At 34.8% G+C, this 24,854-nt stretch overlaps 1 protein-coding gene across 8 annotated transcripts in view; it reads right to left on the bottom strand.

Annotated features, from left to right (window-relative positions):
- The window catches only part of AKAP6 (A-kinase anchoring protein 6), a 281,531-nt gene that overhangs the window by 81,211 nt on the left and 175,466 nt on the right, over nt 1–24,854 (bottom strand). For all 8 annotated transcript variants that reach the window (XM_038179113.2, XM_038179114.2, XM_038179115.2 and 5 more), the window contains 2 exons: nt 7,333–7,481; nt 1,740–1,860 (listed from right to left, as the gene is read on the bottom strand). In XM_038179113.2, the coding sequence (XP_038035041.2) occupies nt 1,740–1,860; nt 7,333–7,481 (270 nt within the window). The remainder of the gene's footprint in view (nt 1–1,739; nt 1,861–7,332; nt 7,482–24,854) is intronic.

Below are 24,854 nucleotides of genomic sequence, written 5' to 3'. Positions count from 1 at the left end.
CTCTACTGGCAACTAAGTCATAAATTACTGCCCTCTTTTATTATTCTCACTATGCCTGACCATCTATAATTAGTTTTAGTGGCTACATTTGGATACCAGGAAAGGAAGTATCCTAAATAGCACCCAGTATACTTGGGCTGGCTGCTTATGCCCTGTTGCTTCTCATATTGATGGGTGGATTTTTTCTAACCTTTGATTTATGCTTATTGATTTTTATTTATTTATTAGTGTAGGACTAAAACTAGTAGCTAGATTAGGCATGGTACAAGCTGGTCATATACGAACAGGCACTACCAAAACACACTGTTTTAGACTTGCAAGAAACTTTTTACTGAATTATGACATTGCTTATTTCTAAGCCTAGACAGGGCCAGGACTGTTAATGTGTGACTAATCTGATTAAGTATTTAGAAATTTAGAAAAAATACATTACTGAAAATAAGAGATGATTGACAAATCAAGAAACAGAGATTATGGAATTAAACTCACAGGCTAAAATAGTTGAGACCTGGACCGTATTTCCATTCCTAAACATATTTTAACTTGTTTGGCAACACTTTTTCACCAGGTATTTTAAATAAAATGACTAAAATTAAAATAAAATGAAGGAAGGACATCAAGACAACAGGATGCCAAAGCAAGAAAAAACTAAATTATATTTAATATATTATCAAATTGTGCAATCATAGAAGAAAGAAAACAACTTCTATTTGACCTTGAACGTACCATTTATTCAATAAGAAATAAAAAAAAGCTAGAGGGTAGTTGTTTCTTTTCATTATACTGTTGCTGATTCTGTGGTTAGTTATTAATTTTATTTTTTATGATTCACAATCTGCTCTTTGAAATATGCCATATGCTCAAAGCAATTCAAGGATGACAACTGTCAGAATTACTCCAATAAAAATTGCCTAAATGAGGAAGATTTACTGCAGCCTGATATTTCTGTCAAAAGCCCCTCCTTTCTTTTCCCCACTACCCCTCATTCCCATGGACTATAGCTTCTCAGACACACAGTGAAGCCTGAAATGGTTTTACATCAAATCCATGCATTTTGGCCAACTTCCGGAAAGTACTCTAAAAGAAGTGACAAAGCTTTTGGGCTAATGCTACCACGATAAATATAATGTGTGTGTGACTGTGTGTGTGTGCATGTATATACACATCTTCTGTAGATACATGAAGACTCTCTAATCAATATGCAAGTCCAAAATCATTTTGCTGAAATCACAAGTGTGATGACTTAACATGACAATGTCTGCTTTATGCATAACTAATAAAATTAAATTGGAAAAGTCCTGCATTCTGGCAGCAGCAAACCAAAATCAAGGCAAATTTCTTTCTTCCCAGAAGAGGTCTGAAAGGTGGATAAAAATCCAGCTGAAAGCTCCAATCAAAACACATTTTGTTAAATGCTACCATTTCATTTTTTTCCTTCATTTTGTTTCAGTCTATTTATTAATGCAGTTTCATTTATTTCTATTCATCTTGAAGACAAATCTTTGTCCTTCTATAGAATTACACCAAATAGAATGTGATAAAGGGAACTTTCTTGCAATTATGATGTCGGTGCAGCCTGTCAGCGCACAGGGGATGGAAATGAGGTTGGGGACAGGGAAGGGAATTCTAATAGACACCATGATACATACAATGAACGCAGCGATATCCTGTGAGAGAAAGACTTGTCAAGCTAATCAGATCTTCTATAGCTAGGTAAAGGCAGTAACGGTAGCGCTAACCTTGTAAAGATGCTGCTGCTGCTCCTCTGACATCATCAGGTCATGGCTGTCCATCACGATGGATTCCATGTCAATCAGCCAATCCCAGAGCTCCTGGTATTCTGAATCAAAGTCCAAAAGGCTGTAGATAAGGAACAAAATGTATTATGCATAAATACGGTGTAGTTGTTAAAATCTTGTATTAGAATAATATATTCTTGAAAACTCATGATGTTCCTAGTTATATTTCTAAAGAGACATTCTGTATTTATACAGAGTGGAGGAAAATGAAAACTGAAATCCAATTTAAGCCAGTGCCATGACCTAAATTCAGCGGCTGATGCCAAATCCTGACAACTGTTGGCATACTGCATTTGCTTCAAAATTTCTGAAATAGAAATCCCCCATAGATAATGTTGATTAATGGTTTTTAAAGTGCTGACTTTATATTGAGCAAACTTTGCAACCATCTTGATATAATTCATATAAAAATATTATTTTCATAGAAAAATGACTCAATCCATTCAGCTATCCCTCTGCTGTCTATCTGCCTATCTCTGTAAATATCCTACATTTATTTTCATGGATGAGTAGCTAGCATTTCAACTTAACGCCTTAAGATAGGCTTGAGTGAATATGGTAAGCCAGTGAGAACTAAGGCCAGATACAGTATTAGACAGGTGTTCCCTACAGACATGTAAGAAACAAAGGTAAGGACAGGAAGTCAAAACAATGAATCCTTGAATAGCCAGCAATCATTAAAATTCAAAGGAGGATCACTACGGTTTTCAACAAAATAAATCATTAGAATAAGGAGCTTAAAAGGATTAATGTGATTCTCTATTGAAAGCCCAGTGAATAAGTAAGGCATAGCTTCTTCTAAAATACCATGGTACAAGACAGAAGGTACATACTAAAAACTGCACATTCGTCAAAAAAATACCCCTTGAAAAGGGATCTTCAAACCTCCAAAACTGGAACTAACAAAAGCCTTGTCAGTAGAATAAAAAAGCCTCATATTGATCAAACAATAATACATGTTCCACTAAAGCTAATTTCTCCAATTATTAAAAACTTTTTTAGCTTTCTGCATCTTTAGCAACACAATTTAAAAAAAAAAAAAAAAAAAAAAAAAGCAGTATTTCAACAGAGAAACAATGAACTAAACATGTTTTTAATGTTATCAATACTACAGCAGTTTCAGTTGTTATTAAGTAGAGTACCATGTGCATGGTAATTTTGAAAGCTTATATATAAAGTTGTGACAAGTAGAACTGTCAGAAAGAAAGAAAGAAAGGAGAAGGAAGAAAGAAAAGCCATTTGCCTTCTGTGGTATTATTTTCAATGAGTTGGCAACAAAGGAAGTCTTGTATAATGTACAAGTGTTGATTCCTGTTTCTGAAGTAACTCTTAGTTTAATCCACTGTACTCTGTGTACTTTTACTCCTCTTTCAGAAGCCATTTGGCTCAGATATCATTTTGAAACTAAAATAAAGCTAAACTCCATTTCGAATACTGTATTTGCAGAGATAGTGAATATCCCTCCCTTCCCCTTAAAACAGTACAACCACGCTGTCTCTTCAGTATCTAGGGCTCTTTTATTCCCCTTCTGTTCTATCCAAGTATTATCCAGCATCGTAAAACTGACAAGCAGTTATTAAAACATATGTTTTATGATATAAGAGGCTTGATTTCATCTCATGTAAATTAGTACTGATTCAGTTGGACTTGGTCAGTTTTCACTCAGCAGTGAAATATTTGAATTAAGATATGTAGTTAACTGAATCAAATCCTACATCCAATGTTCATAGCCTTCTGCTGCCAGAATGGGATGGGATGCCTTTGGAGACTGCGCCAGGAAGTGGACTGGGATTTCACTGTAATGTGCAGAACACATGCTGGATCCAAACACCTGCTTTGTATCTATAGAACCACAGCTTGGTTACAGTCCAAATTTGTCCATTTATTGGTGTAAGAGAATGAATTGATCCTTTAAAGACACACAAAAGCACTTTTCCCTGACCTTTACAAAACCCAAATAAGCACTAGGAAACAGCTGGACAGTTTGATTTCTAGCTAATGTTCTAAAAAGCATCTCAACCCAAAATAAAGAGTGAGAGAAACAGTATTAATTTGAAAAAGTCCAAGAAGGGATGCAGGACATAACAGGGATTTATTTTTTTCCCCATAGTTTAGATCCTATGTCTCTTCCTTTTTTTTTTTTTTTTTTGGGGGGGGGGGGAGTGGGAGGCAGGTATTAAAATAAAGTTAACTGAGACCATTTTTAAGCGAACTGTCTATTGCAGTTATTTTCCTGATCTTGAAGACAGTGAAGTCAGCATAAAAAGCATCATCAATATTTTTTTAAAAAATTTGCTATATTCTTAATAGTTCTGAAATAACTCTGATTTAAAAAAAAAAAAAAAAAAAAAAAAAAAAAAACAACTTTGTTTTTAAAATGAATACCTCACATATAAATGGTAAATACTGATTACTATTAAATGTTATTAAGGTGTTAAAAAGATATTCAGAAAATCCAGCAAATGTAGGATCAGTGACAGGTAAAGATTAAAATGTACCTGTCAGTATTTCTGTGGTATATTGAATATTTCTTTTATATTGAGAGTCTTTTTTTTTTTTTTTTTTTTTTTTTTTCCTGAGCTTAGCAAATCTTTTTCATATTGCCACAGGCAGAATCAAGGAAAGCATAACTTCTGAAATACTGGGTCTGTGTTGCAGATGCAAGAACTACAGAAAACGTCTAATTTTGGTAGATTATCCAAATCCACTGATTGCCAAAAAAAAAAAAAAAAAAAAAAAAGTTAGGACATCTGTGTACTGGGGAAATAAAAAATCTCCATTAAACATACCCAAACATTGACAACAAGAAGGCTATAACGTTAGTTAAAGGGCAGGAAACTACAGCTTCCTTAATACAGGTTTTGTTGGTTAATGAGCTAAAATCATTAGCTACATAATAACTGAAATGACATTAAGAAGTATATTTTATCTTGGTAAACAGGGAATCAGATATGCAGAGTTGCATGTCTAATCCCTTGAACCCTAAACATATTTCTTAAAATGTGGACATCAATTTATTATTTTGAATGAAAATTCATGAGCACCTTTCTCATGAGAAAACCAGCTCGTCTGTGGCATTAATAAATAAAAAGGCATGTGAAGCTATTTCCATCAGCCTTTTTCCCCATGTTTAACACACACTTCCAGTTTGTATTATTTCTTTGACAGCATAACTCACATGCTATTTAGAAATACTGTAAACATACTGAAATGCCCGCCAAAAAATTTCATCCAGACAAAAAGTTCTTTCAAGTTTCTGGGTCGTGATTTTTTGAGAACTCCTCTCCATTCACATGTTTCTACTAGGAGAGATCAAAATGCTGACCTCAACAGCTTTAAAATCATAGTATATTCCATACATACAACCCTCTCTATTGTCATTGCAACATCCATGCTCTCTGCAGGACATCTAATTCTTTACACAATAACTGGCATCCCCTTATTCTGCCGGTACTACCTTACCTATCTGAGTTTAATTGTTTCCTGCACAAAGTCACCTCCTAAATCTTTCTCCTCACTATATAAACAATTCTCTATCTACAGTAACACTTGTTCCCGGTGTAGGCACTCTTCTTTTTAGTAGGCCAAATGTCCACAACTGCTAACGGATAGATACCCTAATTTTCCCAGTTATCTGAATGGCCTGTTCTCTGTAGAGATCTCAGTTCTCCTAGTAACAGATGCTGGCTCATCCTACTACAGAATTTCTGTCCACATGTTTTGTACAGTAGGGAAATACTGAATAAACCTTATTTCAAAGACATATATCTGTAGGTAAAAAGCATTTCCTTTGTGTTCAATAACTCAGACTGGTTCAAATGTTTATCATCTGAATTTAGCCCCCATGTTTTCTATAATGGCCAAATACATTATATTGTATCTATGTGCCTCCTGTCTGGCCCAGAAAGGTGGCCACAGCACAGAAACAGGGAACACCAGTAGATCACCATTGCTAGTAATAAGCATGAAATTACGAGTGTAAATGAATGCAGCTAAGAGCTTTACTATCTGCTTTACACATATGATACATAGAATTACAGACTGGATTTTTCCATGAGGCTTAAAGCTTTATAGCCCCTATCCTCAATAAAATCAAATGTCTCTTATTGTCTTATGTCCCATGCAAAATTCCAACCTCAAACCTTGCTCATATTCAATTCTGACTGCAAAATTATAAGATGTTTTTGAACATTTAGCCCCCAGTGCACATTTATATACATATACACACCAATTCAGAACAAATTATTTTTATGGTTGGCAATAGCTGCACTAGCGTGTTTGAGAATCTGACAGATTTCTGCATATGTAATCAAGATCTCAGTAATCCTACATAATTAGCCCACATCAACTTTTCTAAAACAGTCATCTTTCCGTATAATAAGAGGGGATGTTTACAAGGCTCATTTATCTTTACAGTTGGTAATTTAATAAAACTATGTTTCCAAGACCTCAACATTGAGTTAACAATTGAAAAAGGAAGATATCGGGGTAAGAGCATCTTGGTCAGTGACTTTCCTTGAACACAAAATTGAAGGTAAAAGTTCTACTGAATTTTCTGGTTACAAGAAAACTTGTATCCAAATGAGGATGTACCCAAACAATGAGAACTAGTCAGCTCCTTTGAACTGCTTTTACCCCATACTATTATGAACTCACAGGGCTGTTCTTACGTACATTTAGAGGAACTAGCAGTTAGCAGATACGGTTTTCTAAAAGCCTCCTAGAAAAAGTTTTAAACCAGAACTACAAAACATTTTCTTTGTTGTGAAAAAAAGGAGAGGCAGCCATTCAAGACTCCATTTCAGTGATTAATCTGTCCAAGATTCTTTACTCAAGTTGTCAGTAAAGGGTTTCTTTTAATATTTATATTTATATATATACATATAGGCACTTACATGTATAGTGTACGTGTGTGTTTACATTTATTAAGTCAGACTGAGATGACCAACTCAAGTGAAAACAGTTAAAATTGCAGCTTTCTAGATGTGCAAAACTGGGATGCTTAAACTGGGAACTGTAAGTTCACTTACATATATGCATGTGCGTATATATTTATACGCACATATATATATTTATTTATAAATATATTATATGTATATTTTTTTTATATAAAGCCTCATATTCAATTTTCCTAGTCACTAGTAGAATTACGGTTAGAGAGAATTGTCTTACAGTGGTGTTAACAAGTTATAAAGACATTTCCTTAGAAGATGCTAAGAAATCAAAAGAAATAAAGACATAACAGGAGAAAAGATTGAAATGAAAAGACATTACATTTATTTTTAATCAAATAATGGATTGCTATTAGATAGTGTTAGGTAGTCCCATGAACAAACCATGAATTAGATAAATTAACCAGAACTCATTGATTTCTGCATTAATATATGAAAAAAATAAATATATAGAGAGACTTTTCCCCTGCTTCTTGACCCAGGAAGAAAAATCCTGGTTAACTAGAAGCAAGAAAAAGTATATCATGTAAAAAAAAATACAGATCAGTGAGAATAAAACAACAAAAAGAATAGTTCCCTACCCATTACTTCCCACTGTGTGAACTTTTGACATATCAGCAAACTCTTCCTTTCGCTTGCTACTACTGTTGTACTGCTCGCTGTACAGCTTTAAGGACATCTGTTCAACAGCATCTCTTTGTGCTTCCAGATAGCATAGCTGAACCTCAGCCTAGAGAAAGAAAAGAAAAAAAAAAAAAAACAATAGATTTTTTTTTATTATTATTTTTAAATTCAGAAAGAATGCATTTAAAACAGCTTTTGGATTGCAACAGTTTTAACACAGAGGAGAATACACACCATCATTTTTCTCTTTGCATTATAGTAAAAAAGGTTGAAGCAGTAAGTCAGATAAAAGTACAGTGTATTCCCAATTGCTAGAACTGAAGTATTTAGATAACTATAATGGCATGTGCTAGGTAATCTATGAGATCTATACCCCATCAAACATTGCATAAAAATGTCTGGATGTTAATGAAAATTAAATTAGAAACGACACACTATGTCTGAACAGGTACATGTATAAACATTTCTCAAAGGCTTCAAGACTGATCTTTTCAACACATTGCCCGTGCCTTGTAATTAATGAAAATCATATTGTTGTAGGCAGTTTTAAGTAGTAAGTGTAAACGAAAACAAGCAACTTGGCATTATTCACACTCTGCTTTCCCATAGCTGGTGTCCATGATTACTCAGCAAATTTGATTGCAAATATAAAGGCAATAAGTTAGAAATGGTGTTTTCCATCAAACTCTGCCTGGCCAGAAGAATTTTGAATAATATTTGGCATGATAACTTATTGAAAAGACACTTTATTTATTGCAGCTGTGGTGATCAGTTTGATTCTGGAACTCAGAGAACCAGATGATAAGAGGATGAAATCTGCTATGTGCCACACATCTGCTATGTGCCCTAGGAACAGGGAAGAGAACAGAGGGTAGAGTAAGTTCAAAAGCACTTGGGGACCAATATGCTGTTGTTTTCTTTTAATATGCTTCAGTGAAAGAAAAACACATTACGAATTCTGACAATGCTTCAAAAACTGCTACTTCTGTGTTACTACATACTCATTTCTATTAGTAGGAGAATGCCTGCTGAACTATTTGGTACCATGGCAAGTAACCACAACGAGCATGGAGGCAATTCTGTGCAAAAATTCTTGTATTTTCTGTGGCTGTAGACAGGTAAGTGAAGAGTTTGCTTGGTTGTTGACAGCACGGCAGAGTTACCAGTCTGTGGAAGAATGGTGGCTATAAAGAGAAAGCAGGGAAAGGGCTAGAGTAGAGAAGGAAAATGTGCAAAATCCAGACTAAGGAAAAATGTAGGCAAGTGAAGGGAAGCAGGCACTAAAGAATGGCAGTGGAGAAAGTCTGAAAGGTTCAAATGCCTCAGTAACAGTTGTATATATTTGCATATACCTTACTTTAGCATTGATGCAATTTTTGCTGAGTAATAATACAGCTATTTGGAAAACCCATTTCCTTTTCAATTTTTTCTTCCAAACACTTACAGCTTCTTACAGTGAAATTCATTATGTTTGGCAGTAAATCCCAATATGTTTTTAGAAATTAAACAAAAAAAATAGCAAACTTTCCAAGATAAAAATCCCAAGTAAAACATTCAGGTCTGTTAGTGCATACACAAGCAGAATACAAAGTTTTCATATCTAGTCTAAAACAGTGAAAATGAAACCATACAGGGTTACCCATGAAGAAGCATTACTGGCACACAAAACTAGTTGGGACTGTTCTAGTTAGTCAGAGTAGGCTGCTAAGGTTGGAAAGAGCTATAAAACATACTACTTTTAGAAACTATAATTGGAACTGTGGCTTATACAACTCAGAAATGACCAAAAGAAGCAATAAACACATGCCATTACCTTCCTGTTCCCCTCCTACCTCCAAGTATCTTTTTCTTTAAGGTGATAAACAATCTCCTTCTCTACAGGGATTTCTGATTAAACTCCTTTTTGGGAAGGATTCTTCACCGACCAGGATAATCTTTCAGCTGAGTATTTTGTACTGTCCACATAAGAATAAATTAAAAGAGGAAATTGATAGCCTTATTAGAAAGGACTTATTCAGTTTGTTTTCATTTTAGTTATGATTGGGCATGACATTTACAGTCTCATGCCTTAATTTGAAAGATTGATAACTTTCCAAAACAATTGCCTTAATATATATATATATATATATCTTATATATATCTTATATGACTGTTTTAAGACTAGAATTGAAACCTTCTGGATAATTTAAAGCAAACAATTTCACTGCTTTTCAAGATGGACTTGGAAGTGGAGACAAGTGATTATACTTCTTGCTTTATTCCTACGATTTTTTTTCTGATCTTTAAATTATGTACACAGAATAAAACCCAACACTTCCCCTAAGTAGTCCAAAAGCAGGAAATTCACAGGTAATCTAGACTCAGTAACCTCCCATATATGAATTAAATCTCAGCCTTAATCAAACACATGCTATTTCTCGAACCCTTTTCTACTGAGGATTATGAACTCCATTAACATCACACACTATGAATCCTGAATACAAGTAATTTTGTCCCAGTCCTTGTAGCACAAAAATACGATCCCTCTATAAATCAACTATTTCTGTTTTTAAACCCACTTGCTGTCTTCAACTATTGCAGATACTTACAGCAACTCAAACTTGGGCATTATAGAGTTTCAGATGGATTTCTCTGATTTCTTTTCTGTATGAATTCATCCATCTCACTGTTGTACTTCAGCATTTTTTGTCCCTGTTCTACTGATATCAGCTGCAAATCCAAAGAGACTTTGAAGACCTCAAGTAGGTATTGATCAGTTTAAGTCTCAAAAAGCTACATTCTGCAGAATCTGAACTAACTGGCACAAGGCACGATCTAGAAAACAGTACACAGCATGTATGCAGTAAATCTACTGCAGTTTATTTTCATCTTAAAATCTTTAATAAGAATGAAGGATCATTTTTGCAGTATTCTGGCAAAATAACAGTAGCATCTTTATTAATTGCTAACCAACAGAACAGCTACTTGTTTTACCCTCTAGCTTATTTTGAGAGTGCCTTTTCAGATTGCCCTACATATGCTTTCATGTTACTTAAGGCAACTCTAAGAACTTAATCTCTATCGCAAACACACCACTATAGATGTGGATGTCTAGCAAATCCTAAGAAAGCCTGCTAAGATATGCATCATTCCAAATATACGTAATAGAAATTGGATGGGAGGCAATCATTCATTTACTCTTAATACCCAAATGCTGAAGTGATAGACTGAACATACCAAAAAAAAAAAAAGAAAAAAAGAAAAAAAGCAAGGAATGATGCTCAGCAGTTGTTTTCCACTTCATGGTCCTCCTATCCTACAAGTGACATTTTTGCAATAAAGACATAATCACAAAGATGCTGGTGATGGGGTGATGGTTTGTGGTTTGGTTACACAAACTCTAATCGTCACTGTCCTACCAAGACAGAATGAGTTTACAAGATTCAGTTGTAAATTAACCTGAGATATTTCCAATAATCAAATGACAAAACACTCTGATTTTTCTGAGCCTGGAGGACCCAACATCTGTACATGACTATGAAAAACAGTAGTCTGTGGGAAAACAGTGAACACTTTCTACACTTGTGCCAAATATTTAGAGTTCTAGTGATGAGTTAATAACTGCAAATATTTTTAAGGCTATCTTCAGAGAGCTCATTTTCTAAAAAGCAAGAGCTTATAAATAAACTGAGGGAGCCTGGCATACAGACTCTACTCCTTAAGACTGGCTTTGCATGACAACATAGAACGTCCTTTACTACACAGATCACTATATAACACGAAGGGGTAATCAGAGACAATACCAATCAATGAAAATACATTGTATTTCTTGTTAGACGTACATGTTAGAATGACCTTATTCTGAAGAGGAGAAAGACAAGACATGGGATAACGGCTGTTACCATGGGAGGAAGGAAATTGAAAGGTTATATAGAGAATGGCAAATGAGACTCAAAATTTACACCAATGTAAATTAAGATAAGAACTCAGTGTTATGTTGTTGTGCTGTAAACAATTTTTATATTGGAATGTGCTAGAATAAATATCTCTGAATTTGTGCGGAAGAGAAAGTGTTTTCAAACAGTTTCCTAGGGATCATGTCTTTTGTTAGGAACTACATTACTGTAAGCAAACTATTCTTTTTTAAATATACAAATTATACTATATTCACTTGACTTTGAAAAGGGAGAAAAAGCTGTACCACTTGTACATTACACTGTAATTGCTACAGAATTGCATATGAAATACAGGCATAATTTAATTTTTCTGCCATTGGTTAACCTTAAACTGTATAAAAATATTGTCTCAACTTAAAGCACAAGTTCTAGCTTTCCCCAAAAAGGGAAGCGGTCAGAGGGCGTTATGCAGCATGTAGACTTAGAAGGCTCATCCGCATGTGTAGTTTATAGAAGTACAAGTACTCAGCTGCATCCTTCTAAAAGGATGCATATCCCAGCTTGGTACACTTTGTAATTCAGTATTACAAGGATGTTTGGTACATCCTTGTAATTTACATCCACAGATAGAATTGGGAGTAATTCCTTACCAGAATTAAGTAGATCAATGCATATGACCACATAAATGCTACTTTCAAGCATTTTTTTCTGTTTTCTGACACAGTATTCTGGTTATCTGTCCACATGAAAAAGTGGTGGAGAAGGTCTAATTCTAGGACACGAAATGACTGGGCTCTGTCTGCAGCTAGTGAATAAAATGATATTGCGGAGTACACAGCTCAAAATATATTCCATGGAGATGCAGGTGATAGTTATTTGGCAGGCAAGAATTTGACCAAAGACTGTACAGACTGATCATCCACTACTCCATCCCCACAGCCAGCCAACATGTCTTCTGCTTCTGGAAACACTGAGGGTAGAAGCAGGACTTCCAAGAGGTTACTCAGGTATTTTAACTGGTATTCCCCCACCCACCTCCCCTTCCTCTGCAAAATGTAAACAGCGACCTTGCTGCAGTTTAATTTCTTCCTAGTCTGTTACCCTTTCTGCTTTTGGCTCCCCTGCCTTTAACATCCTTCATCTTGCAGACTCTCTTCAGGACTGAATCAGATTAAAAAATAATCCTATATCGTAAACTGTGTTTACTGAGAGCTGAACATCTGATAGTCCTATTACAAAGGACACACTGTGTTTTGATCATGCAGGAAATTAATTCTGTTAATCAGGGCATGCTTGTTACCAGTTAAAATCTTAGCAAAGTGTTTTTATCATCATAAATCTCAGAAATGCTTTTATATCAGTAATAACTTTATCACTGTATTTTTCAGAGTACTAAAACTATCACAACAATGTGAAACTTCAACACAGAAAAAGCAAAATTACAAGGCAACAACATTCTTACTTATCAAGGTACTTAAACTCATTGTGGAGTTTAAGTAACAGCAGTAACCGCACAGTGAAGCCTGTCCAGAGGAGCTATAAAATGAAATTTTAGATAGGTTACAGCAAGTCAGGACTGCCTTCTCAGGCAGTTCCCAGATCAGGAATTAATTCGAGAAAAAAAAGGGGGGGCAAGGGGGGCAGTAAATAACAGCAGTACATTTTGGAAGGTTTCCCTTGGCTTTCAGAACTACATAGGGTTTTTTTTTTTGCTATAAAGATTAGGAACATGACCTGTGACTTCAGGACAGTGGAGTGCAAATGCAATCAGTTGTGTGGCCTCAACAGTATTGTCTGACCAAATCCATGGAGGTGTCCTGACCATTGTGTTAATTTAAAATCAGGACCTTTGCTGTCTAACTCCTGATCGTCCCCCTGCCTTTGGTTCTGTTCAGTATAAAATTAAATACTCTACAGGAGAATGGCATGCCCTGTGTTTCAAACAGATCTCAGCTGTTGATCCAGAGAAGTTCTCTTTATCACAAATACCAAAAAACATTGAAGGAAAGTATGAAAGGAATAACCTCTCCAGGACTGTGAATAGTTTTGGCAATAGCATCCGAAAATTGTGAGGTGAAAAAAAAATCCTCATAAGAATGAAAATTTAACAGTGGGCAATATATTTTGCTAGTTTTGTCTTGCAGGTCATCTCCAGCTACAGAACTTGTCAGTGACTGGCAGGATGCAAAAGAAGGGTTTATATTAACCAGGAACCGGGTAGAGAACAGGTTTGCTCCGACAAGGAAGCTCACACAGAGAGGGCTGGGATGACAGAAGAGTGTTTGTTAAAAACAGGCAGAATACACAAATTAACATATTCAGATCCAGTTGAATGCATCAATGTAATGGTTAGAGTGCATTTAATCAAAACTGTCACATGCCTTCCAGCTTTCTTCAGTGACACCTCTTGGAATGCCACCAGAATTGCAAGACCCAACAGTCCCGCTCCTACAAACTCTGAAGAATTCATCCTATTAAAGAAGCAATTTATCAACACGACCTTCTCCCGTGGTTTCTTTCCAGTCCTACAGAGAAAACAATTTGTTTTGGGAGGTCAGAACACAGATATGCTGTATTTAAATACAAGTTTGAACACCTTTCCAGGCCAGCCTCAAGATCTTGAAGTAGTCAGGAAGAGGAAAGACTAGTTAGACACAGAAACCCTTCCCTCAGCGTGCTAAAATTGTAAACTTAATCTTAATTAAAACCTCCATTATTTGCACAGTTGTGATTGTTCCTACCATTCCCTTATTTGCACTTTTAGAACAATGAAGTAGCTTAAAAAGAGATTGTAGAGTCTGCTATCATGCAAAGCACTGATATTTCTAAAAGTCATGCTTCCCTAATAGGTTGGGGTACTAAACCACATGTACCAGCCATGCAACTAACTAGATCTGCAGGTCTGGGCATTCAAAATGTCTGTGCACTTAAGGTTGAAGGTACAAATGGTCAAAATTTAGGACAGCAAATGCATTCAGGAGAAACTCTGGCATGATCACATACCTTCCTCTGCCCCCATCCCTACAGTGATGGGCACAGGCATTTGTAAAAAACAAACAAACAAACAAACAAACAAAAACGAGGGAAGTAGTTCTTACAAAACCAATACCTCCAAGGGAAAACTACCCGACACATCTCAGGAAGGTATGACTGAGCTAATATAAAAATGTTATGGCCTTTTTTCATGGAAACTTTGCTCAGAGGTCTACTTTGTGCATATTTTGGAGGAATCTCTTCTCACCACTGGGAGCTGTACTGACTTATAGCAAAGTGAATTCTGATGACTAATTTGAAGAATTTGGCTTTCAAGTTACTTGAAATTATTATATAAAAAATCTCTTTTTGAAGTAAATATATGGTGATTATTCTTTAAACTAATGGTGCATGAATCTGCATTTACTTTAGTAATACACATTGACTTTTAATTACTTTTACCATACTATAGTAGTATTCCTGTTTTATGTTTTGATATCTTTTCATGAACTAAGATTTTTGCACATTTCTATTACTTATCATGCTGAAAGGAACCTACATAAAATGCAAAAATGACTATTAAGATGATATGCTGTATTAAAGTATGAAATGTTACACCAGATCATTTGTGAACATGCTACATAGTAATTATTTTAAGTAGTGCATAAACAGTTTGATTTTTGCCAAGTGGCTCCATTTTAAACTTTTATGTTCTTGACAAATGTTTCATATTTATTAAATTAATCATTACAAAGATTTCATTTAACAACTTATTTGACAATTTCTTGTACATACTAACACTTACAAAATTGTAGAAATTTTGAGCTAAAATCTCTTTTGATTCAATATTTTGAATCTGATACTTTGAGAGGCTCAGTAGTGTCAAATATTTTCAAGTCCAAACTCCTACATAGAGTTTACTTCTTACTCTCTTCAGATTCTTACTGAATGTTTATTTGACTTGTTCTGAAATTGAAGGTGATTCTTTCCACACCTAGAATATACACTAATTTGGTGTCATATTACTACTAGAGATGGGAATGTCTTCTTACTATACAATATATATATACATGTATATTTAAATTAAGATCACTATTTTCCTCTAACAGGGAGAAGTGGTTATAAAATATTTTTGACTTTTTTAAATAGTGAACTGCTAACAATACCAAATTGTGCAGATAAGAACACAGGACTGTTTTCCCTGCAAGATTAAGGAAGAACAGGCAGACCGTGAAGATTGATAAAACCTGCACGTTACTTAATTAATGAATTTAACAAAAAATGGGAAATGCAGGCTTAGTACGTTTCTCCATATATTATCCAAATCCTTTCCCTATCCAAATACTGTGCTATTTATATACATACATATGTATATATGTATGTGTATATATGTTTTTGAGAAAAATTCAAAACTGAAAATTGGCAAAGTAATTTGTGAAAGTTTTTAAAAATACTAGCAAAGGCTGGAAATTACTGTAGCAACAGTAAAACAGCTTAATATGTTGATTCATACAGTTATCTTGCCATGTATAAAAAGCAAGCAGAAACTGCTGCTCATTTGAATTGTTTATGATCCTCAGATGAGGAGCCTCTTGATGCACCTGGCACCTACTGAGGTAGAGGGAACTGTAAAAAGATAACTGTTTTAAACATAAAATATTTGTATTGCTGAGAGGTCAGCTTTGCCGCTGCTGACTTCACTGCAATTTGCATACTATTAAAGCATTACCCATAATGTTTATAAAATTTAATTTTAAAGCTATGCTGTTAAAGATGTTTGCTGAATTGTAAGCACCTAGGACATTTGGGAAATTTGTTAACACTTTGATAGTTACAGTATTTTAGCCTCAGTTTGCTTTTTATTTACCCCAACCTCACCAAACATACACTTCCTATTCTCTTCTTACACTTTATGACAACAAATTTTGAACACAACAACAAAAAAACACAAGTGTATTGCAAAAGTACGGTAATAGAGATAACTTCCTTTTTATTTTCAATATATTTAAATTTGTAACAATGTCACTAACTCATTTATTTTATTTTTTTTTTGCTGGGGGATGAGATCCAATTATACTCCTATAGACTAGAGGTGATGGTTATGATTTTCTGCCTCACTCTAATACAGGCCTTCTCATTAAATCTTACAGCTCAGTAATCACAGTCATCCATTCTGTGTTTCAGTGCTGCATTCATGCTCACCTCATCCTCTTCCCCTGGATTTCCACCCTCCTTCCCCCTCCCATTCTCCTAAGACCTTTATTTACTCCCTGTCAGAAACTGCAAAATTAAAGATTTAGAATATGAAGATACAGTCTTTGCTTCCTGTGCCCTGCCAGACTATCACTTCACTCTAAATACACTTACTCTGGGAAGTACTGATATTAACTGACTTACAATGGCACATGAACTACAGTTCCCTTTGAAGTTTACAGAAAAGTTGTCTAGATGATAATGGAAAGGATGGAGTCAAGAAAGAACGACAAGAATTGCTTTACATACTAATAACAACGATTTAGTTATCAAAACACTGCAGAACAAGCACGCCTTTATACCATTCTCTAAAAAATTTAGCTTCCTAGGGTTCTAATAGGCTTTTCCTATGGCTCAGGAATGCACGGTAGCACTCAGCCCAGTGCCTGTATCCTTATTTCAAAGAGAATCATTCAAACCGACATCCACCCTGTCAAGAATCTTGACTTTGAGCTGCTAATGCAGAATAAAAATCAATATAAATTTTGATCATTTGATGAATATTTACTTCTTTCTTTGGAGCTTGGGGATTTAGAATTGAAAACTGCTGAATCAAGTCATTTTATTTTTTTGTGTTTGTGCCAACACCAATTTACTACCCTCCTGAAAGTTCCTGAACAAGATGTCTCATGTGGCATACATGTTGGTTTTTCCTGTCAATCATAACTGTGTGCCAGTAGGGAACCATAAACATTTTCCTTTCATACTCTTAGTTCTCCAAAAAGAAGTATTTTGATTACTTCCCTGGAAAAGGTAAACTTGTCTTATTTAGACATACTGTAGAATGCCTATGTCTATTTTTCTAGGACAGCTGCTGTGCCTATTTTGATACTATCTATTAAACATTTTATTGTCAGTATGAATTGCTTCCTACAAAGAAACAGTTTACATAAAGGATTCACTGCAAACAAAGCTCAGTAACACAAAACAGATAAAGATGTACATTGACATTATCACTTCCCCTATATATTTTCTGAACAACTGCATGGAAATTCTGACCAGTATAATTTACACCAAATGTTTGTGAAAATGAAGATAGCAGGAGATAAATAGATCCACAAGTGAGCAATTAAGATGTGACTCTAGCTTGCATTTCATCTTAAATAGAAATGTACCTTCAATCTTAATAAAGTGAGCTTCTAAAAAATGTATATGTAAAGCTCCTATGTTTCCATAGTGATGGGGGGAGTGGGGGGAGAAGAGGGAAAAGGAGAAATGATGCTTCTAAATTTGAAAAAGACCTAGATTAGTTTAACAAGAACTGTAAATGCAAGCAATTTTCATCTTGCAAAATTTTTTTATATATGACTCAGTGGCAGACAGGCTTTATCTTAAAGAGCAATTTTGTTGGTCTCTTATAAATTAAATAAAAGTGGCAGCAGCTGTCTTTCAGAAGGTTGATATAGGCTTGTATAGTCATATGACATTATGTAGACAGATGTTTTAAATAAAATAAAATATTTAGATTGCTAGATACCTTGCTAGATACAAAGGCAATTATAGGATGTCTTTGTTAAATTAAATTTCTCATTTTTCTGAGAAGAAAAAAAGGGAATTGTCCTGGAAACTGTACCAACAGGAAATGATCCTATATCTAAAACAGCTGGAGACTGTAACTAATATAAATTTACTTGAAAATAAAAATGCTGTATGCCTCTAGAGACAGGCAGCAACATGTAGTAAAAACAGATGTGATATAAAATTATTTTTTAAAAACTCTTTATATGTACATGTAAAATATTAAGATATGATCCCCTCATTTAGAGAGACTGTTCAGGGCTAAGACAAATTAAGAGAACAATTAAAGCCCCAAAATATAAAAATAGTGACATCTCTTTTCTAACAATAAAAACATTTTCTTGATAACTGCTGCTTTCTACAAAAGCATGACACTACTTTGACAAGGTTTCTAATGTGATAACATTTTATTACATTACCAAGACAAATTTTAGTGGAAACCTTTTATCTCAGCACTTTACGGTAAGTTTTCATTCACATCTACCTTATATGTATCAAATTTCCAAAAATAACTTTAAAAGAAAAAACAATATCCAGCACTCAAATTCTTTAGATACTGTATTTAAGAAAGCTTTCCATGGTGTAAAACAGGAATTTTGCCACAGTAAAGACTGCACAACTGGGTCTTATATTGTGGGTGTCTTACGAACCCGGATATAACAGACCACACATTCTTGTCTATATCTAATGCCATTCAACCAATTTTCTCCCTCCATTTTTGTTAAAAACATCACAGTATAACAGTCTGCATCCGACTCTATGCAGTTGTAGTTGTTTTACTCTCCCAAAAACCTCCATTACAAACTCATCATGACTCTAGGCCAAAACCTGCTCAACTTATTAAGCTGCATCACTGAAGGTCTTGACTTACTCATAAAGAAAACATTACGGGAGTACATGCACCAAAACATATGAAAAAAGCTCTTTACAGGTATGCCTTTCAAACCACCATTGATAGTAATCTATTGTCAGAGGTTGGACTCGATGATCCTGAGGTCTCTTCCAACCTAGAAATTCTGTGATTCTGTGATTAAAATTTGCATAGCTTCCCTTTTCTGTGTATCCTTATAAAATGATACTGTAGAATCATATTACTTGGGATGCTTTTTATGTAATACTCTTCTATAATTTTAACAAACAATAAACATTTTTTTCTTTCTCACATATACCAAAAACAACCCTGATAAATAAAACCAAACCAGATAGTAAAACTACTATATAACAGTACACAGCAAGAAAAGCAAATGGTGTTTAAGATTCCTTTCAGAAAAAAAAATCATGTTAGATTGCTTTCATTTTTTTCCAGTAGCCTTAATTGGCTAAGTGCCTTTGGTCCAAGTAATACCCAGAGAGACTGAAACTTGGTAATCTTGTAAATACAATGATTTCAACAGATTTTCATCAAAGACATGACCATTACACAAGATTATTTCTCACTTAGAATGTAGTTAAAATTACCAATATACTACAAGATTTATTTTTACAGTATTCTGGGCTAACAACACCCCTATAAGTGTGAGACATTTGGCTATTTTTAAGTAAGTTTAAACAAATACTGTCTAAATGTATATGAACAAATGTTTCAATTTTGCAAGGAAAAGGAATTAGGTCCAAAGCAGACTGAGAACTGCAAAATCACCCTTCTCAAGCTGAAAGGTCTAAATATGTCATATGTGTGTAATAAATGACTACATAATTGCATATTTCAGTGTTTTTTCTTCAAACAATGTTAGGAAATATAACTGAGATGACAATAACACATCACAGTATAATGCACATACCTGCTGCATCTTTTTAGCTTAAAACCTGACTCACAAAAATCCTATGAAAATTTGATATTTCTGCAGCTAAAATAAGATTCATATTGACTTTTGGAATCCAAAGTTCAACTACCACAAAAAAAAAAAAAATAAAAAAAATCTGTCAAAGAAAGATGCACATTTCCATTAACCATAAACAAGACAGTAACTTGTGGCTGTACAGTTCATGTAAAATACATTATACTGTTAAAGAAGTTGAGTACTACTACATGGTAATTCTGGGCACTAAGATTATGATGGAACTTGATCTGTTTCCAGATACAAACTAGTGTGATTTCTAAACCGCATAGTGACCTTGCAACACAACATGGGATAAAGGCTCATGAAGGGAAAAGAGTAGTGTTTCCACAGAGGGCACATAGGAATTACTCTTGGAGATACTTCTGTATTATGTGTATGAACAAAATTTGGATCCTACCACAGAAGTACACATCCATACTTCATACTTCTTCATCTGTCCATGCCAAGAGAAGTTAGCATGCTTTTGAGCTTAGCTTCATTATAATTGAGCCATCAACATCTTATTGGAGCAGGCTCAGATTAAAAGTTCAAGTTTGGAGCCATCAGTAATAATCACCATAGAAAGTTGTATGGTCACAGGACATTACGGTCTTGTTTATGGAGCTTAGGTAGAATTTCCAATCAGCATGATTGCATCTATTTCTAGTGCTTTGTTAATCGCTTCCTGAAGCTGCTCATTAAAAGCTCCTATGTCAACACATAATGCTGCAGTGGCTGAAACAGAGATTGGGAATACAATCACATCTCTTGGCTTGGCTGAGAAGTAAACTGCAACATTGCTCACTTTATCACAAATGCTGCTTTCCCATTTGATAAAATGCCTCACCATGTCATGGAACAGTGGTCATTTATTTCAAAGGAACAAGCTGAATCTTCACCATTAAACAATGGTTGTGAGCAAACATCATTCTATTTTTGTCTCCCTCAACAATGGAATTGCAGCGAGACCCAAGTACAGCAATTTAACATCTCTCTTACAAGATTCACAGAAGTGATGACAGCCCCAGACAATAATCACTTGCCAATACCATAGCACTTACCTACCAACTGTGAAAGCTCTCATACTGTAGTCAATAATTGAACCGACCAATTCCACTGTGCTGCATGTGATTGGTGATATTATCCCTTTAAGTGTGTTATTTAAGTTTGCAATGCAGTTAATTGAAACCCTACTAGATGCAAATCAAAAGTTTCAGTCTTAATTGAGATATTTTGAAAATTGAACCCATTGCTTCAGGCAGGTGCTACATGAGATTCCATTAATATAGGTAATTAACATTAGCCTCTGCTTTAATTAACATGCACACTTTAATTAGTAAAGCATTAACCAACATTAAAAAATCTGATCTTCATGCATCACAAAAACTGCAAAGTTATGACTATGTTATATTTTTTCTAAGACTGTAAATTGTACAACATATAATTTTTTTCCTTTAAATACATCAATATATATGTATTTTTTAAAATATATACATATAAAATGTATCTACTTCTTTAACAGAATGTTTAAAATTGTGGGAAAGATTTCTTAAGAATATGGAAGAAATTAGAAAGCTTACTTAATACTTCAAAACTTCTGTCTAAAATTTACTAATATATTTATGGGGTGTTTGTATACCTCTAAATAGTTGCTCTATGAATGAAAATAATCCAACTGCAATCAGATCCATTGCTTCCTGTTAATTCTATGGCACTGCCCAGAACAGTATTTTTCAGAGCTGGCATTTTTAAAATAAAAGCCCTGCCCTAGCTTTGTTTCCCATCATGCTTGTTTTAACGCATTTTAACATCATGCTGCTCCCCAGAGCAAGTAAACCACAAATTTGCAAACATCATCTGAATGTCTTCTGGAGTTTGCACAGAGCCTTAAACATCCTCAAGGCACTAGCTTGTTCCTCCAAAACTTCTTGTTCTACTGTGTCACAAATCCTCACCTCTGAGAGTCCAAGTTACAAGGGAGCTGTGGTGATCTAACTGACCTAGCTCAAGATCAGCTGTTCTGCATAGCAGGTCCAGTAGAAGCTCTATAAAGAGGGGAACTTGAACAAGTGAGGTTACACTTATGCTTTCAAACTAAATACAGGAATGTTTCTCTGATACAGACAGTGTCTCTATTACTCTGGACTGTTTCACTATGGATCTGAAATTAAAATTCTTATTTGGAAGTATAGCATGTTCCCACACATATCTAACATGCAGAACTCCATCCTGTGAGATTAAATGGTACAGGGCTGCAGTTTAAAAATCCATCTTTAAATAAAATTTAACCTCAGTATATTTCAAAATACGTTTCCAAACAATGCAAAAATACCTTCATCATCCTAATCCTTCCCTTCTGTTATGCATTTACCCATATGATCCTGACAGCTTTGCTTTAAATATGGTAAGTTCCATTTCTGTAACCTCATTATTACCACAAAGAAGATTTCTGATCCACTCACTTGTAGATTTTCTGTGTTTTCTTTGTCAATACGTAGAGGTGGAACATCTATTAATTACTTTTCTATAATTCTTATAATAAGATGATGAATGTGATGGCTTGAATAATAGAGTCAGCTGAAATCTAGATCTGTTTTTACAGTTTCTGCACGTTCTGAACCTCTACTGCATTTGGCAGTGAAAGAATGGATGATCTTAAAGGAGTACATACTGTATTCATATTGCATCCAAATATCTGCAGATCTCAAAGACGGCATGTACATGTGCAGAGAAAAGAGTATGTCCTTCAATTAGAATTTCTGAAGCTCCTAGAACTACCACATCAATGTCACATCAGGGTTTTACTCATTTCTTTTAGTTAAATGGAAAAGAATTTCCATGAAAGAAACATGAGAAAAAAAAAAACATGCTTTAAAACTGGAAAGATTTACTTAATCAAATTGATACACTTTTTTGCCATGGAAGTAGATCCTACCTTGTGTTTCATATTCGTAACGCACACATGCACTTCTCAAATGTAAGACTTTCCAGACACTGAATCTACAATTATTCCAGATTTATTTTTTTTTTAAAGGCTAGATTCCTTTGGTGCAATTTGCCAGTTTTCTGGGGATAGTACAGGACATTTTGTGGAGTTTTGAAACTTCTTGAAATTAAAAGTGTATTACATCTAAAATACTTTGCTGAGTGTTGTGTGCATCCTTAGTGGCATGCAGTTGAATTTACCGTATTTTCAATCCTACAAAACCACAGCTGGTCTGAAAACAACAAATACAGGCAAAATCTGTCCTAACTTGCATTTGAGTTACCCACAGAGACCAAGAAACTATTGTTTTCTGTAAAGCAATGTGACAGTACTTTAAAAACAGTGATTTTAACAACACAGAGTTCTTCGAAGGCTGTGTGTATTCAGAGTTATGGGTCATTACTGAATGAATCCACAAAAAATATCTGTCTTAATACACAGTTGAATTTAATGACATGTTTTCTTTGCATAGGGAGTAAGAATAAAATATGCAACAAAAGTGCTTGAAATATTCAAAACTACATCTTGAGAATCAAGCTAGCCTCATCCTGAGGTGGAAAACCAGTAATTGACCACACAATGGTCAACGAGCCACAGAAACCCTGGCTGTTACCCAGTAGAACATGTAATAGCTCCACAAAAGGACAGCTCATCTATACACACATCAAAAAAACATCCTCAAGTCATCATAGCAACACAATGAAATAGCTGATTCTACCTATCCCTTCCTTTTTTCAGATAAATCCTACCTCTTCTGGGGCAATGGAGACAACAGAAGAATACAGTGAGAAACTTTAATTTTGATTGCTGAAATTTTCTGCAAATATTGGGTTTGAGCAACAAAGAGTTTCTGTTTGCTTTCACAGTTGGCTGTACTAGCTACATGAGCTTCAAATTATGAAGAAGGATTTTACAGAATACTTTTCCTTAGTCCTGATAACACATAGTTAAAACAAACAGGCTTCCATTACAATACCAAAACAGAAATTGTAAATAACTGGCCCCAAAATTATACCATATTTAAATCAGTTTTTCATTCATCTGCACCACCATTTCTAGGTTTCCTTTCATAAAAAAATTCAGACTCTTATTAAAAATATTTGGCTTAAAACAATCCTAGAACAGTGAAAAACACATATGTATACACTACTATAAATAAGCAATTTCCAAATCTTCTAGAACCATCAGTTTTAACATATGAAAATCAACTTCTCAATCTGGTCAGTGTTGTAGGTATGATTTGTTTCTTCAGTACAGAGATTTTCTTTATTAGGCAGTTGTGTAAAAGAAGTTTCAGGACTTCCAGTAACACAAGAATTATAAGCTTACAGGGAAGGAAGTAGTCTGCATTTACAACATTTTAAAAGGTGGGGTTTTGTTTGTTTTTCCTAGTGAGGTCATCCAAGTGCTTCCTTTCAAAATCATCTAGTACATCTAGAAGAATAGACTAAATCTAGAAAATTAAGGCTGGATTCTATTCTGTCAAAGTCAGTGGCAGTTTTCTTATTATTTCATGAAATCAAAATACGCTTTTTCAAACCATTTAAAAAATATATACAAACTCATCATTTTAAAGATTCTTGACACCACCAATGTATATATTTTTAAGACAGAGAATGCATACTGTAGTCATAACTATCATGATATGGGCGTGCAAGGAAAAGTTTGAAAGTGCAGAGGAGTCAAGGTTTTTCAGCAGTTAGAAGAAAACTCGAGCTCTACTGCTCCATGAATAATCTAGCCCCCTTTTATCATGAGGAAAACAGAGGACGGAATAGGGTTTGGTTAATAATTTGTGCTGTAAATTTAAATGTCAACCTTGCTTCTCCAATGCTGCTGTAGGAAGAAAGGGTTGGAGTCAGCAAAACTCTTTTATTCCCTGGAGGAAGTGCATTGTGCCTTCCTGTACTGGCTGCCACTCCATCTACACCAACTTCGTTTGCAGCTATAAGCTCCCTGTGACTTAGACACAGACAAATGCGGGCAGCAGGGTCACAGCTACCATAGACAACTGCCTAACTTTGTGCTGAAAGCTACCCCTTAAGCTTTCTGTT

The sequence above is a fragment of the Anas platyrhynchos genome, chromosome 5 (assembly GCF_047663525.1).
Source record: "Anas platyrhynchos isolate ZD024472 breed Pekin duck chromosome 5, IASCAAS_PekinDuck_T2T, whole genome shotgun sequence".
In the NCBI taxonomy this organism is placed as follows: domain Eukaryota; kingdom Metazoa; phylum Chordata; class Aves; order Anseriformes; family Anatidae; genus Anas; species Anas platyrhynchos.
The sequence above is the reverse complement of the archived record's forward strand: the minus strand, read 5'-3'. Positions and strand labels throughout refer to the sequence as shown.